Source organism: Mastomys coucha, unplaced genomic scaffold (assembly GCF_008632895.1).
Source record: "Mastomys coucha isolate ucsf_1 unplaced genomic scaffold, UCSF_Mcou_1 pScaffold7, whole genome shotgun sequence".
Lineage (NCBI taxonomy): Eukaryota > Metazoa > Chordata > Mammalia > Rodentia > Muridae > Mastomys > Mastomys coucha.
This window is the reverse complement of record NW_022196913.1, coordinates 81214892-81231824: the sequence shown is the minus strand read 5'-3', so window position 1 is coordinate 81231824 and position 16933 is coordinate 81214892. Positions and strand designations below refer to the sequence as shown.

The 16933-nt window shown below is 36.7% G+C and overlaps 1 protein-coding gene across 4 annotated transcripts in view; it reads left to right on the top strand.

Moving 5' to 3' along the window:
- Angpt1 (angiopoietin 1) overlaps positions 1–16933 on the top strand; it is a 247699-nt gene that overhangs the window by 223706 nt on the left and 7060 nt on the right. For all 4 annotated transcript variants that reach the window (XM_031359760.1, XM_031359759.1, XM_031359762.1 and 1 more), the window contains exon 8: positions 9836–9966. In XM_031359760.1, coding sequence (XP_031215620.1) covers positions 9836–9966 — 131 coding nt within the window. The remainder of the gene's footprint in view (positions 1–9835; positions 9967–16933) is intronic.

The following is a 16933-nucleotide window of genomic DNA, read 5'->3' as shown; positions in this document are numbered from 1 at the left end:
TTTGAACCCAGTATTCTGTTTATTCTTTCAAATAGTGTTAGACTGAATAAACCATCAATAATATCAACTTCTGCCCTCAGCCATGCAATAATTGGCCATGTCTCCATCTCACTAGGTTTACAAATTTTACACCTATCAAGGTAAGTTTGTTTAACTTAGATTCATCTAAGTAAACTCATGTTTACTGAGGTACTCTGTGACACAGTCTTAGTCTTTGGAAGCTAATAGTTTGTTTATTTACATTTATTTATTTATTATTTCCTGGGTGTAGGTGAAAAGAAAGAAGTAAGACCTTCTGTTATTGACCTTATTGGCAGGTTTTTTTTTCAATTTATGCTTATTTTGTACTGAACTACTTATATATGTCTAATCCTTATTTATCTCTTGCGTCAATTGCTCTCATATACTCACGTCTTAATTTGTGAAACTGCACACTACCCGTTGTTTTAATCTTCCTATTCACACAGTTTTCTCTCAAATCTTCCTTTGAAATTTGCTTCCACTTACAGATTCGGGTCTATTTTTGCTGATCAACATCCTAATACCAGCTCTCCTGGAAATTTAATCACTGACTTTGATTTATATATTTTCTTACATATGCACTTATAGACTTTTGGGAACAAGTAAGCGATTTTTTTTCCTTTTGGAGAGTTTGGTAAAACACCGTTTCACCAATATGTAAAAACATGTTGTGGAAGGCTCATGGAGCCTTCTCCAACAGCAATGACTATCCCAAGATTCAACACCAATACACAAACCATCTGTTCCTTAGCAAAGAGTATGAAGCTGTTGGAAGAGATACAAAAATTCAACGACTGGGTTCCAAAGGAAATTATCCCATAGAACGGGCACTTGTATGTGATATAAATCTGTTCATAAAACTTGATGCTTTCATTTCTCATTTTCACTAAAGTAGTCATCTTACTGGTATGCCTCATGAGTTATTTCCTTAAGACTTTTTCTGTTGGCAGCCATAGACCAATTCAATATTCACTAAAGCAGTATACCAATACAATGTGAACAGACCATTATTAGATCATTAATATTGGTTAAATGTCAAATCATGAAAATAATGCCCTTGGGACTTGAAATCTAAAAGATAATTATGTAACTAGAGTTAGAGTGTTGGAACATATAGACCATCTCTTGGGATTCCTAAAATTTAACCTCCAAACAATTTCAATTCTTAGTTTATATGGATTCAATAAGTAGTGATTGAATGCTTATTATGTGTATGGGACATAAGAGTTCACAAAGAACAAAAAATTGCCAGTCTAATCAAGCAGATAAGGCATGTATATTATTAATAACATTACATTAGAAAAGATGAGTTGTCTATATAATGATACTTTAAAGAAAAACGGCGTCCTAGTCTCTCTCAGTGGAAGAGAGCTGTGCAAGGATAAAGTTCAGATCCCTAGCACCCATGCAAAAGCTGAGGCAGTACTTCAAGAAATTTCAGCTTGTGTATTAACATAAGCTGTAAATTGGATGAGTTTTGAATAATTTGGATGAATTAATAAAATGTTGCATTGCAGATATCATAGAAATAATTTTAAAAGTTGTTTAATTGGAACAATATAATCAAAGTCTAATACAAGCCTCAAAGTCACTCCTATGCTGTGATGATCATACATTTGTATATTATGAAAACGTGTTATAGCTTCAAATACAGAAATGAGTCAGAATATACTAAGATTGTTGACATCTCTAAATAAATGATGACTGTAACACACTCACTTAACTGAAGAATTTATACTTTCTTTTCTTCATGTTAGATAACCTTAAAACACAGTAATTCTTGAGTTTTGCAAGCCTTGTAGGAAACCTCTCCATCCCCCATGCCTTTGAAGACAGATTTATAGTGTTATTTCTTTTCATTTATAAACCTCTGTTGTTCACTGTTCATCATTTGTATAACCCCACAAGATATCTTCATATTGTCAAGATGAAATGCCTGTGGATATCAGAACATATATATAAAATATTTTTAGGAATTATGCTGGTTTAGTAAAATGGTAGCTGCAGGCTTTCCTCCACAATCCATGACTTTATTGGCCCTGAGTATTTGGCTAGGTTTCCAGTGTCAGCCATTATTTATCTCTTTCTCAGGAGGTCCTATGCCCAATTAGAGAATTGTTGGTCACCACAAAGTACACATCACACCTGTGCACCCTTGGGGTGATCCTGTCATGTTGGTCATTGTTGTAGATCATACACATTATAGCTCTCTAGGACCCTTGATTGCTTCCTGCCTTTGGCAGCTTGCATGACAACTTCTGGCACCATAAAAGTAAATCCTAAGGGAAGTGACTTTTAGGTCAGTTCTAGCTCAGATGTCTCTGGGCCCTGTGTCTGAAGTGTACATTGTCCTCAGCAATAGGTACTGTCTTAAATCTCCAGTGGTGCCGCCAGTACATAAACAGCCTAAATGAATAAACTAGTAGTTTCTTGAACTATCTTGGCCCAAAACTTAAAATAGGGCTTCTCACACCTGGTGTTGGGAACTTTTTGAGATACTCTTTGGGCCTTTGAGGGTACATTGTAAGGTCAAGTGGAATTTTTTTTTAGTTAGATTATATATGTGTATTTATATACCAAAATTGTGTGTATTATAAGTGCTTTAAGTAAATAATCTGATTCCTTATGACTTCCCAGAAACCCTTATTAACATTTTATCCTCCTCTTTCTTTCTTCTATATTTATTTTCATCCTCTGTCCTCAATGAGAGCCTGTCTCTTGCCTCCACTTTCTCCTTCAGATTCCATGTTATCTGTTAATGTCTTCTGTGTCTCCTCCACCCGTTATTGCTAAAATAGTCCCTTTTTACATGCCTGGTTTCTGAAACAACCCCAGGTCCTTTACTCACATCTGAAGATTTGGAGCTAGGAAGGTTAGATGAGAGAATATGTGGTTTGTCTTTCTGGGTCTGGTTTACCTCACTCAATATGGTCTTTTCTAGTTCCATCCATTTAACTACAGAATTCATGATTTCAGCTTTTTTTTTTTTTTGCAGTGGAATAGTATTTCATAACTTGTGTATGCAATATTTTCATTCCTCTAGGAATACACACAGGAGTGATATAGCTTGCTCATATGGTAGTGTTCTTTTTAAAAGTTTTTTTTTTTTCGAGGATTTTCCATACTGATTTCCAAAGTGGCTCTACCAATTTGAATTCCCATCAACAGTGAATGAGGGTTCTTTCACCCCACTTCTTTTCTAGTATTTGTTTTCAGCTCTTTTGTTGCTCTTTGCCATTCTGACTAGGATAAAATGAAATCTCAAAGATGTTTTTAATCTCATTTCTTTAATTTTTAGGAAAGACGAATATTTCTAAGCCATCCTTTTTTTTTCTTCTGAGAACTTTCTGTTCAGATCACACATCCATTTTTGAGTCAGTCATTTGTAGTTTGATTTAAAAAAAAAAACAACCTATATTTCAGATATTAACCCTCTATTAGACATAGCTGGTGTTGGTTCGCATACCCATAGAGAAGTGTAGTCCTCTATCTTGGTCAAGGACATTTCTTTTTGCAGTAGATGGAGACAATCACAGAAAATTATAAACAATGAAAATATAGACTAGTGAAGTTCAGTTGCAATTGATACATCTACAATGCAACTCTAGTGCCCAAGGCTGAGGGATCTTTGAAGAAGAGGGGCTGGGTAAGATCCTAAGAGCTAGCAGAACAGAGAGTTTTCTGTAAGGTTGTGTCTCCCGGGAATGTCAGAAGTTACACCATGAAATCTTACCAGTATCACTTAGTAAATGTTACCCAAACAAGTAAGGACACCAATAATCATGGTAACATGGATGGGAAAAAAACCCAACAGGATTCAACATGACACAAAGAAGTACAGGCACCTAAGCAATGCTGAGAGGAAGAGAAAGTCTTATCCAGCTGAGAGCACACCAATTGGTATTTACTACTAAATGGGCAGCTTTGAAAACATACATGTACAAGTAACATTATACAGACTGACCAGGTTATGCTTATCTATATTTAGAAACACACACACATACACACACACACACACACACACACACACACACTAACAATTACTGCAAAGAGAGGTCATGAATTTGAAAGCTAGCAAGGAAATACCAATGGGAGGAAGATTTGTAGTGAGAGAAGATAAGTGAGAAATGATTTAATCATAATTTCAAAAAATATAAAAATAACCACTAAGAATGGAAATGTCTTTTTTTTCCAGAAGTCCTAAAATTAAACACAGTTTTCTCTCTACATAAGTCATTATAAGAAATGTTGTGTTTCCTTTCTGCTAAGGATTTTACCTGTCTCAGTTGTGGTGGTGATACCTTCCTTGCTGATGATACCCTACTGTTTCAGTAACAGTGCTGGTTGGGGAAGATGGTTAAATCAGAAACAGTCCTAAGCTGCCCTGGCAGAGCCATTGCTCTATTGAGAAACTCTCTGGTTGAGTTCCTGCTACCAGGCTCTAAGAAAGTACAGGGTGGAGCAATCTCATCTGCAATTTCTTCAAGTAACTGAAAAAGGCAAACTATTTTCAGATGGTGACAGGAAGAGACGTTGAATTGAAAATAAAAATGTGCTCTGCTTGTGAGTACCTAAGACCTTAAGTTTGGTAGCTCACACTACCTATTGTTTAAGATTCAAGGCCAAGCATCAAGTTGTCATACATATAACTCAATCTGCTTTGGATGATTAAAAAGACTCTTGGCATTCTAAATAGAGAGTGAAAATGGAAATCTCTTTAGCAGATGAAATTAGTGAGAAACTAGGTTTATGGGACTGGGATGCTATCTAAAAGGAGAGAGTAAGGTTAGTGAGAAACCTTAGTGGGTCAGGGTACTTACCACCAAGACTGAAGACTTGAGCTCTATGTTCATGATCTGCCTGAGAAAAGAGACTTCACCAAGGTTCCCTCTTTTGTGATGGCAGAGAGAGAGAAGAGGGTGGAGGAAGGGAGGGGAGGGAGAGAGGAGTGAGAGAGGGGATAAAGAGGGGGAAGGAAAGGAAGAAAGGAGGGAAATAAAGGGAGAGGAAAAGATAAAGGGAGGGAGAGAGATATAGAAATTCATTGAGGCTATTGCATGGTATATAAAGACATTTGGAAGCCTGCTGCCACATAATAGAGTCTATTATTACTATGCATACACTAAGAAATCTAATAACTTCATTCTTCCACTTGTGAAATTTCTAAACCTGAAGGGAGCACTGTATTTTTTATATAGATAACTGGAGAAATGTGACTAATTTCAGTATATACCCATTGGAATTCATTTTCCCATCACATAGTAACTGGGAAAAAAATCCAAATGCTGATATATGCTTACAGTGACTAGCAGTGATGTAGTAACAAACATTATTTCCTTAATTAAGAAAAAATAAAGACACAAGCTATGACAGTCTTCCACCTATGTCTTTGGTCACATACAATTGTCTCCTATAGAATGTCCATCTTTTTTTGTTGAATACCCCACTCCTGTTCTTTATTGTTTCATTATTTTTTAGCCTTTAAATGTTATGCTCTGGATGAGAATTTTAATTTCATCTTGTAACATCTATCTTGCCATCCACTTTTCCCTGGCTGAACAAAGAAAAAAGTATTTAGAATTTCCATGGAGTTATTTTAGAAGAAAAGTCATCATTAATGGCTCCCACTTCAAGTTCCATTTCACCAGAATCGACTTCAAAGATAGTCTTGACTTTTATTTTGTGATGTGAAGTTCCACTTGCAATAACTATCAGCCAAATATACAAGCAGAAGTTCTTATTTATACATAAGGAACTGAATTCAAAGCAACAGTCTATAATTTCATTAGTCTCAATTCAAAGAAGTTTCCTTATCTAATTATAAAAATATCTGGCAGTAATAAATGACCAGCCTTTGTTTACCTGTAGCAATTATGGACTTTAACTTTGGGTCAACAACTGTGACTCTATTACAACAATGAAGATATGTAGTCCCTGGGTAAAAAGCTATTCTTTGACCTGAATTTCTCTTGAATCCGTATAGGACTCCACAGAATCATAGTTGTCCTTATTTGTAGATTTCTTTAAAAATTTTTAGAAAAAATGTGAAAATATTAAATTCTATCTCTGTCTCTCAATGCAAGAGAATGAGTACAAAAGTAAGCATCTCTTCTTATATCAGGAGCTGCCCCTGTGTGCCATGGTAAGGACATGAGAATCATATCAGGTACATTACTAATGCAATATCATCTTGTTTAGGTAAAAAGTTTATTATATTCAAGATATTTGTCTTTGCACCTTTTAAAAAAATATATCACATGAGTATACTTTGAAGTGTTTATGAGTTTTATGTGTATGAGTATGGACGCTCATGAATAGAGGATAACATTGGGTGTCATTCCAGGCCTTCCACCATTTATGACAATGTGTCCTACTATCAGCTTCTGCCTACAGCAGGAGGGCTGCCAACCTGTGCCCATCTGGTGATCTTCTGTTTTTTCCTTCCATTTTACTGGGGCAGTTCTCTGAAGACAGGCAACACTGCCATGCTCTGTTCTGTGTGCGCTCTGAGTTCTAGACCAACTCAAGTCTTCCATTTTCATGTGAAGTATCTTACCAACTGATCCATCTTCCCAGCTCTCATCTTCTTTCATGTCACTCCAACCTATATGCTGGCATTTATATTGGACCTTTGCTTTTTGTTTCAATAATTAGTAAATTGACAAGGACATTAAGAAAATGTTTATCTTATTAGAACTTTCTTGTTTAAAAAATAATGTTAGCTGAAGAATTTACCTTAGGCATGAGTTTACTTTGAATTAGTTTTTTTTTCCTAGACAAGGGTTTCTCCATGTAGCCCTGGCTGTCCTGGAACTCACTCTCTAGACCAGGCTGGCCTCGAACTTGAGTTAGTTTCTTAATCTCCATTGGCTGTAACACAAAATAAATGAATTATCACTAAGAACAGAAGAACTAATGGGAAATGACATAAAGTTTTTTTTTTTCTTTTTACCTCAGTGTGTGCACATAATATATTGAACATGGTATTGTATTTTGGAAAACTGCAAAAGTCAGAAAAAATAGGGCTGGGGAAGATTAGAAGGAAGTGGGCCTGACAGAGCATGGATAGATGTTAAAGATGTCATTCTCACTCCAGCATGTACTCCCATGTGCCTACTGAGAGGCATAAAGGCTCTCTCAAACATATTACAATACATTCATACCACATCTCCCAGGTGATGCTGAAGAACAAGATGTGATCCCTGGGAAATGGTAATAAAAGAACATGTAAAATTCACATTGCTAAGAAATGTGTAAAGTGCAATGCTGTTTCAATTTTTGTTCATACATGAGAAGAAATAACTTTGAAAGATAAAAAATGGACAACAATGATTTCTTCTAAAGAAAGAGACAAAGGGCTAGAAAGATGGCTTGGTAGTTAGAACATTTGCTGGTTATTCAGAAGACCTGGGTTTGATTTCCAGCATCTACATGATGGCACAGAAATATCTGTAACTCCATTTACAGGAGACTGATGCCCTCTGTAGACCTCCTCAGGCACCAGGCACAAATGAGGTGCACAGAGAGGCATGCAAGCAAAACATTTGTGCAATAAAGTAAAAATGAAAGTAAATCCTTAAAGGAGAGAGAGGGGGGGGACTATGGTTATGACTTCCTGTTTGATATTCTTATAGGGATGTATTCAGATATTAAAAATATAATCAAAATAGATATCTTATAGTGTAAAGGAAAAAGACTTAAAATCACAATATCAGGAATAGGGCTTGTATTTATTGTCTGCATTAGCTTGTGGGACAATTTTTTCTGCCTCTCAGAGTTTGAAAGTGAAAGTTTATATTAATATTCAGTATTAGCAGATCATGGCTAGAAACTATTTGTGCTATTCTGAACTGGAAATTCTGTTAGTGACTGACACCAGGCAAACTAAATAGTATTTAATTGTACACTTTACTCTGGCCTAAAATATCTGAAGATAAAACCCTTCAATTATTTCCTAAAACCAAAAATTATTAAAGATCACAGGATATGACTAATACAGATGTAGAGGCTCACAGCCATCCATTGAACTGAATACAGGGTCCCCAATGAAGGAGTTAGAGAAAGGACCTATAGAGCTGAGGGTTTTGCAGCCCCTTAGGATGAACAACAATATGAACTAACTAGCACCCTCAGAGCTCCCAGAGTCTCAACCACCAACCAAGGACTGCACATGGTGGGTCTGACTATTCTGGCAGCATGTGTATACTAGAGGATTGCAAATTCAATCATCAATAGGAGGAGAGGACCTCGGCCCTGTGAAGGTTCTGTGCCCCAGTTGTAGGGGAATGCCAGGGCCAAGAAGTGGGAGAGGGTGGCGTGGCAGGCATGGGGAGGGGGAGGCAACAGGGGTTTGTTTTTGTTTTTGTTTGTTTGTTTGTTTGTTTGTTGCAGAGGAAACTGGGAAAGGAGAAATTTACATGTAAATAAAGAAAATACCTAATAAAAAAAGATCACAGGATAAAGAGAAAACATTACATCGTACATATATCCAAATGGAGACACTAGTCACATGTATTTACATCGCTCCCAATTTTATTTTCCCTTTATTACTACTGTTTCATATTTTGTCAGAGCTGGTCAAGATCCTGGGAGACTTTCATTCATGTAGATATTAATCGTCATTGATTTTGCATAGGTATGAACCAAAGAAGTGGAAATTCAAACAGTTTGGAAGGAAACATTACTAGATGATGTAAGTGAGAATCCACATTGATAGAGAGTGCCAAACTGCTGATCCTGATGACTGCAGTGCAGATACTTAGGGCCTCTGGAAGCAAACGGAGGATCTGAGCAAGCTCACATTGCTCAGGATGGAAAGCAAAGAGGAAAGAAGGGGATGACCACCAGACAGGAAGCTGCACAAGACAACTTCTGTTATTTCCCATGATTCCAGTGTGCAATCCAGAGATAGTCTGCGTATCTGTAGTAATCTTACGTGGTCCTTAATAGCCCAATTTGTTTTGCCTGTTAAGCGGGGCCTTTGCTCAAAGGATCTCTTGATTTGCTGCACATACACCATTAGGAAACTGTTGATCCAAGTTATTGAAAACTACATGTAAAAATGTTTGTAGAGAATAAGTTGGGTTCTTTAAAATAGTAATGTTTATAAGATCAAGCAACTGCTGGAATTTGGACATAGTTTGTGTTAAGTCACTAGAAACAAATCTTTCAGACTTAGAAGTAGTGCATGTGACCTTTGTTGTAAGGCCTAAGGAGCCATAGAAAATGAGACGTAAAGTGTGTGCTCAGCAAATGTTTGTGTTATGAATTCTACCTGCAGGTTTGGCTCCTGTGCCTTTTCTATGAGATGTGCCAAAATAAGCCTCTGTCAATGAGACTTGGTATATCTGTTGCATTAATAGTAAAAAATATTTAAAATAATGTAAGCATGAGGTATTAATGAAATTGTCTGCTGTATTGACATTCTAATGGAGATTTCTGTTTAGTAACATGTAACTACAAGAATAAATTCCATTTCCTTTTGTGATCCCTGAACTGAAACGTGTGGGTTCCTGTATACATAGCAAACAACAAGAGCAATACCCACTAAGCTGCAGTCACAGGGAATTGCACCCATTCATAATTTGGAGCCTGTGCCTCCTGGCTGTAATCTCCATCCCTCTCACCCTCCTCTCTACCTCTCTAACTCCCTCTCTCTTTCCTCCTTTTATCTACTGACTTTTGGTTCATGAAGTGATTTGTTGGAAGGGCTGAGTTCAAAGACAGAAGAAAAAAAGAATTTTAAACACTCAACAAATTATCTTCTAGGTCATGTTCTGTCAAGTGGATGATCTTTCTTTCTATTTTACTGCAGGTTATATTTAAAGGGTCACACAGGGACAGCGGGCAAACAGAGCAGCTTGATCTTACATGGTGCTGATTTCAGCACAAAGGATGCTGATAATGACAACTGTATGTGCAAATGCGCCCTCATGCTAACAGGAGGTGAGTCTCAGAGGCTGTTCCCTAAACTGGCTTTCATTGGTTTGAGGTTTTCTTATCTCTGAGAAAAGGGTGTGATCTCCTGGTCAGGAAAACTGAAGAGCAAGTCCCTAGAGATCATTTAATTCTGCACAGGGGTTTTTCCTGTTTTTCAGCACGACATTGCTGGCATAATTCAAAATACCGCCCCCCCTTATACCCCTGCCCCTTCATCTGTGATAGGAATGTCCTAAGCTTCATTCTGAGTGAATTTGTGGCTGCTTGAAGTAACAGGCACTCTCCCTTTAAGATCATCTATGGTTTGCTCTGCAGTGTATAAAGAATGTTATTTCTTAACAAATGCCTTACAGTTATACGGGCAAGCTTATTGATGAACTTTTCACACTGAATAAAAACAAAAGGGGAGAAATGTAGTTAAACCTAAAATTACACATCCAGACCAGCTTTAACAGGGTTTTCAAAGAGATTTTAGCTGATATAGGAGGCATCATTAAATAGCATTGTATTAGTATATAAGAAAGTTAATAGTTTTTGTAAACTCCAAGTCATTTCTGACATTTTGAGTGTGTCAAAGAGAAACTGCAACTTGCTACTTAAATAACTGTAAGATCTATGCAGCACTTATTAATCACTTTCTTACCCAAGAAAGAGCATAAGTTTTTCCTGAGTCTTGGAGTCTCTGGTAGGTAAAATGACTTCTGTATTCAGAAATGTGCTTTTCCTTATGTTTCATTTCTCTTCCATTATACAACATGTACTGATTTCTTCTCTAGAGGAATGCTATAAAGTTTGCATGTTAAAATACCTTTATACTTACCTAATTGTTGACTTTAAAAAGGCATGAACTATTAAAACACCATAAACATATAAAAAAAATTATATGTTGTTATAATATTTGGCGGACACAAAGAGAATACTAGCCTAAAAACCAGCCATGTATTATATCAATGGAGTAGGTTCTTTCTGGAACAAAGTTAGCCCCCCCCCAAAGAAATTGTGTTTGAAATCTTGATTATTAATGACTCAGAGTTATTTTACCCTCAGAATTGTAATATCTTCCCTTAACAGAAGCATAGGTGTCCCTATCATTAACTACTCTAACATTCTTACCATGTTACACTAGAAAGTGTTTCCCATGTTAGTAGGGAAAGAAACTGCCTTTCTTCTAATGGGATGCATAGGCACTCCGTAGAAACTGTGGTGCATGGTGGATTGATGTTCGCTTTTTTTAATCCTTGAAATTGCTCTCGAGTTTTAAATCCAGTACATGAAATTTTAAGTTAGCATTTCTGCCATATGTTACTAGAGCACAGAAAAATGAAGGTTTTAGAGTAATGTTCAAGGAGGCTCTTGTGACTGTCTCCTGCATTTCTGCCACTATCAAATCACAGCCTTAAAACCACTTCACCTACAGTGACATTATTTCAAATACAAGATTAGTCTATTACCAAGGACAGCATGACATGAATCTGCTTCTACAATATTTACTATTATATTTCACTTCTGAATAAATCATTCTGACATCATAATTTAATCTCATCAAGCATATACAAGTTACCTATATGTAACTCTATGACTTGTATCCAAGGAAATTTGAGAATTATTTTAAAATGATAGCCACTGATGCATCTTGCACCAACCTTCTTGTTCAACAAACAACAGTATTGGTAGCTTTATATAAAGACTTGAACATTCCAGTTCCCTGATAGTTAGAGTGCTGAAACATAACTCATATTCTCCATGTATATTTTAACATACACATTTTCCTAGTAAATAAATACAGTCTTTGACCAACCAACAGGGAGATCATTCAAATATGTTCATAGAAGAACAACATCAGTGTTCATGTTTCTGTCAGGAAAATACAAACAAAGAGTAAAAGGAGGAGTACACATCTCACCTGCTGAGAAACCACCACATCTAAGTTAGGACCTTATTTCTGCCTCATGACTCAACTCTGTCAGATTCTTTCATCCACACGCTCCCTTGGACTTGCTTCTTACTCACCAATAAACACGTACATGGGGAGAGAAAATTTCCACTTATTGCTTGAGCTGGATTAGTCTAAGTAAATGTGTTTTTGTAATAAACACTATTACCCTATCAAATGTCCTTCTGAAGGAACCCAGGTCTTGTAAAGCCATTCACACTGAAAATCTAAGCTTTGGAATTTTGAGAGCTGAGAACTGGAAATCATAGGCATGAATGTCAATGGCTGTCCAAGTCACTGGAGCATGGCCCGAAGTGTAGTTCCTACAGAGCTACTACCCACCACTCTGTTCCTCATCAAATTTTCCCTTAGAAATTTGACCATTTTGTTGTCTAATGACTTTTCCTTTCCTTTTCTGTACAAATCATGTTCGAGCTCACTCCTGCTTGATAGTGTCTCTTTTAAGCAAAGGAGAGTCTTCATAAATTGAAAGAAATATCTTGTGGGATTTGTCATCTGCTAAAATGTTTCAAGGTTGAAGTGAGATCTGCTGCTAAAATTTCCTGAAGAACACAGAGGGGTTTGAGTTGAAGATGTTGGTGCCATGGGCACCCTCATCTGTTAAAGACTAGAACTAAAAGATGAACTTAATGGAAAGCAGATGCTATTGCAGATGGAAGCCAAACAGAGTGTTCATCTAGTTTGCTAATCTCCTTAGTTCTACCAACTTGCCATATTTTTAATGAGTACAAGTTATTAAAGGGAATTATTGCTAGAGTAGAACTAGATAGACTAGAACTAGATAGACTAGAGCTCATGTCAATAAAAAAATTGAGTCAGAAAAATAAAGCACAAAGTATGATACAATTTTGAACAAAAATCCTTAGAAGAAGCATCCAGGAGCCAGTCACCAGAGTGAACTGCTGGGAGAGTGGTGCCTTCCTCATTATGGACATTGTAAGAAATAAAGAGAGTTTGTTTCTTTGTTTTTTTGGAGGGGAAACTGGGAATGGAGAAATTTACATGTAAATAAAAAAAAAAGAGTATGTCCTCTTTCAACACTGTATACACTCTAAGAAACAATTTAGCTCCATTTTACAGAGAGAAAAATGAAAGACAGAGGCCTGTTTCTGATTACATTGGCTTCATTATCCCAGAGATAATTTGTGGGTCTTATGATTTGAAGCCCATCAGAGAATACCATCCCTTAATGAGCCAGGCTTCAGGTCTGTAATCCCAGCTACTGATGAGGCTAAGATGGTAAGGTTGGGGGTAGGGGAAGACAGATTCCAGGTCTGCCTGAGCTACAAAATGAATTCTATTCTGGGAAACTTGGGGAGCCCTGTGTCAAAAAATAATAATAATAATAAAGGACTGAGGATATAGCTTCCTGATAAAAAAAAAAAAAAAAGGACTTCGTTATGATCTTCCCTATAGTAAAATGGTAAAAATAGCCTCAACCTTCCTTCTGGTTCTGTGGTTTTCTTGGTTCATGTAGACATTATAGTGCTAATAGAGAAAGACAAAAGATAATGTTTTTCAGCACATAGGCAGGTGATAATTCATTTGCTGAACATGTGCAGAAGCAAACTGTAGACTGTTTTATAGCAATCTCCCAAGTATGTAGATTTATTCCTGTGTTACCACAAAGCCAGCAATCCTTCTACCCAGTTTAAATATTAAATAATTTTATGTTTCATTACCATTTTTATTACACCAGACCATATATTTCAATATAAATATTGTCACACAGTCTTTTCTATTAAAATGACTTCTCAAATGAGCACTAAATAGAATGATTTATAAGCAGAAACTTATAAGCCAGATGTAACTGTGCTAGGTGATTGTCGTTGACCTTAGGGACTGTTCTCAGCTTTTGCCATAGGTTCCTCCATGTCTAAAGTGCAGTCCTGTGAAGCTCTGTCTGTGGTAGATGGGAGACATTGATGAAGTGATGGAGCACTTCCTTAGACCATCAGAAGACTTTTGCTTTACACTCCCAAGTCCAAAGAGAGTGATTAGTTTCAATCCAACTGATCAGTTTTAATTACAAATTAACGTTAAGACAAACCAAGTGTAATGTCATTCCATGCAAGCTGTTGTTTGTCTACATTATTATAATTAAAATTCTTGAATAAAAAATTTTTCTGAATCTAAAACCAGGAGAATAAAGAGCCTCTACTGTTAGACTGTCACTTTCAAAGTAAACTTATTTTCAACTAGAACATAGTCCTTGGTATTAAGTCAAGAATCTTCAAATTAAACAGTTGTAAAAGTTAGTCTAAACCTCAATTACTAAACTTGAGTTGTTCAGTCAATCTACGTATCAAATAATTATATAAATAATTTTGTCTAAAAGTTCATAATAAACTACAATTATTAGAAGTTGCTAACAACAAAAAGCAAACAAGCATGGTTTTATTTTACTTCTCTATCCTTATGTAAGTTTGTTTCAATGTGATTTCCATATTTAGTATATAATATAAAAGCTCTGTAAAAATGTGACCTAGCCTTCCTCTAAAAGAATCTGTTGTGGTAGAAACTCTGCCCTCTTTTCCCACATGTAAACCATGTCAGCGGACAGGCAAGGCTTTCTAAAGCTAACAAAGGACTTTTTTTTCCAGTTCCATCCAAAAAGAACAGATAAAGCCATACACATAAATTTTTCATTACGTCCTACGACTTACCAGATGCTCACAGTGGTTGTTAAATGCTTACTCTGCTTGTGCTCCAACCTTGACAAAGACAGAGGGGTTAAAAAGCTACTTTTTTCAAGTAATGTGGTAGTTGATGTGGAAATGACAGAATCCTTGGGAAATTATAGTCAAGTTGACATTTTATATTAAGTCAGGAAGGGCTGGGCAAAGTTTTATGAGATGGTTAGCAATCCTTACATGTTACGGAATATCTGAGGCTAGGTATAGAAAATCTACATTGAGTTTCTCTTATTTCAATTCACATTTTAAATTTAGTGCAAACTGTACCTACCCAAAACATATGACCTCTGCATGTTAACTGTGTGCCAACTATCGCTGGGTCTTCCGATCGCCTTCATGTGTGACACGTATGATGAGTTCAGTAAATAAAGGTTTCTTCAATGAGTATATTATCTGAGACTGTAAGGTGATCTCAAACTCACTAGTTTGCTTGGGAAAAGGCAAAAGAATAATAAAGTGGAAATGCTCCTCTTGTGTTAAGTTGTATTCAAAGCATATGATTGCACATAAGCATTTCATAGACAAATACATAATAAAAAGATATCTAACTATCAACAATAGACACCAGCCTTTAAGAATCGCAGAACACAAGAAGAATTGACCTCCAGAATTATAACAGTTTTATTTTTTGGCTTCTGATTTTCACATCAAGTTAATTTCCCAAGCTTAGTACTTAGAATTTTTTTTTTCTCTTTTTCCAGTGTGTAGTATATTTGTTTCAATAGAGAGAATCATTCACAAATTTATAGGAGAGGGCATTAGAACTACATGCACAACTGTACTGATGGCAAAATGCTACAACTCCAGCTTAGTAGTTGATTACATGTGAGAAATGACCAACTACATACTTTTATTTGTATTATAATCCATAAGACAGAAAATAGGTATCTAGCTTGATTGTCTCACAGACTTTTTCCATTAGCCTAAATGATCTGTGTTTCATTATTCAGATTCAGCTGACCCAAACTGTTTAAGGAAAGTACAGGCCTTACTAACTCCTTTCACAAGATCTGAAATACAGAAAAGTGAGGTCAGTTGCCTGTGTTCACAGAACTAGTGTCAAAAGTAAGCACACATGCACTCAACTCCAGAGGTCATCACTCTATTGCCGTACTGCTTCTGTTGGGCTTAAATGCATTTAGAGAGAATGAAGGAGTTGTATTTAAATGTTGGAAGAACATTTTCACAAGCATTTCCTCACTCAACATGCTTAAAGGTGAACTGTAGTTCATAGGAGGAGAAAGACAGTAAGAGTCCATGTGCAGGATTTAAATAAACTCAATATTACAGGCCACTCTGAAAGACCCAACAAGCAGCTGAAAGGGTCATATGCAGATATTTGCACCCAATCAATGGACAGAAGCAGGTGACGCCCGTTGTTGAATTAGGGAAGGCTAAAAGAAGCTTGGGAGAAGACCAGCAGTCTCAATTAATCTGGACCCCGAGATCTCTCAAACACTTGACCACCAAACCGACAGCATACACCAGCTGATATGAGGCCCCCAACACACATACAGTAGAGGACTTCTGGGTCTGTGTTCATTCAGAGATGATGCATTTAACCCTCAAGAGACTGGAGGCCCTAGGGAGTTTAGAGTTCAGGTGGGGCCGGGGAGGAGGTGTGGGATGTGGAGCAGTTGGAGGGTGGTTTGGGGCGGGGGGCGGGGAATGGAATGTGGAGTGTAAAAAATAAATTAATTTATAAAATAAAAAAGCAACTTTTTATCCTAAAGCAATCAAGCACACACACTTACTTTCACACACACGGGGATGGATATGAAGGAGATGAAGAAAGGAAGACAGACAGATCTCTGCAGATCTCTGAAAAGGCTCTTCTCCCATTCACACTAGTCTTGCAGCTGTTCCCAAAGCTGGACCATGCAAAGGGTGAAGTGTATTACCAATAAAATCAGGGTGTGCCTTCAGCATTATGACCTTAGTCATAACAATGACCCCCAGAGCTTTAACTCAGCTTCACCTCATCCTCACTGATGAAGAGGGAGGTCTTACTTTCTGTGGAAACTCTTCTGCATATTGATAATAAGATTGCATGCATTAACAGTGGGAAGGAGAGCAACCCACAGATATATCTTTTCACTTTTCTGTATGTTTTACCTTTTACAAAAGAGTGCTGAGAGACATTTTGTTTAGGATCACAGGGCTGTGAGAGTTGGATTTCCTGACTTTCAAATAAATTTGAACTTCCTGGGTAGAAAGTTTAGAATCCAATTTCTATTTTCTGGGCAGAGTTTCATTTATTAGTGATAAAATGTGAATTTTCTGCTTCAAAGATAAAAGGGTCAAGTAATTCTAAAGTCCTGGG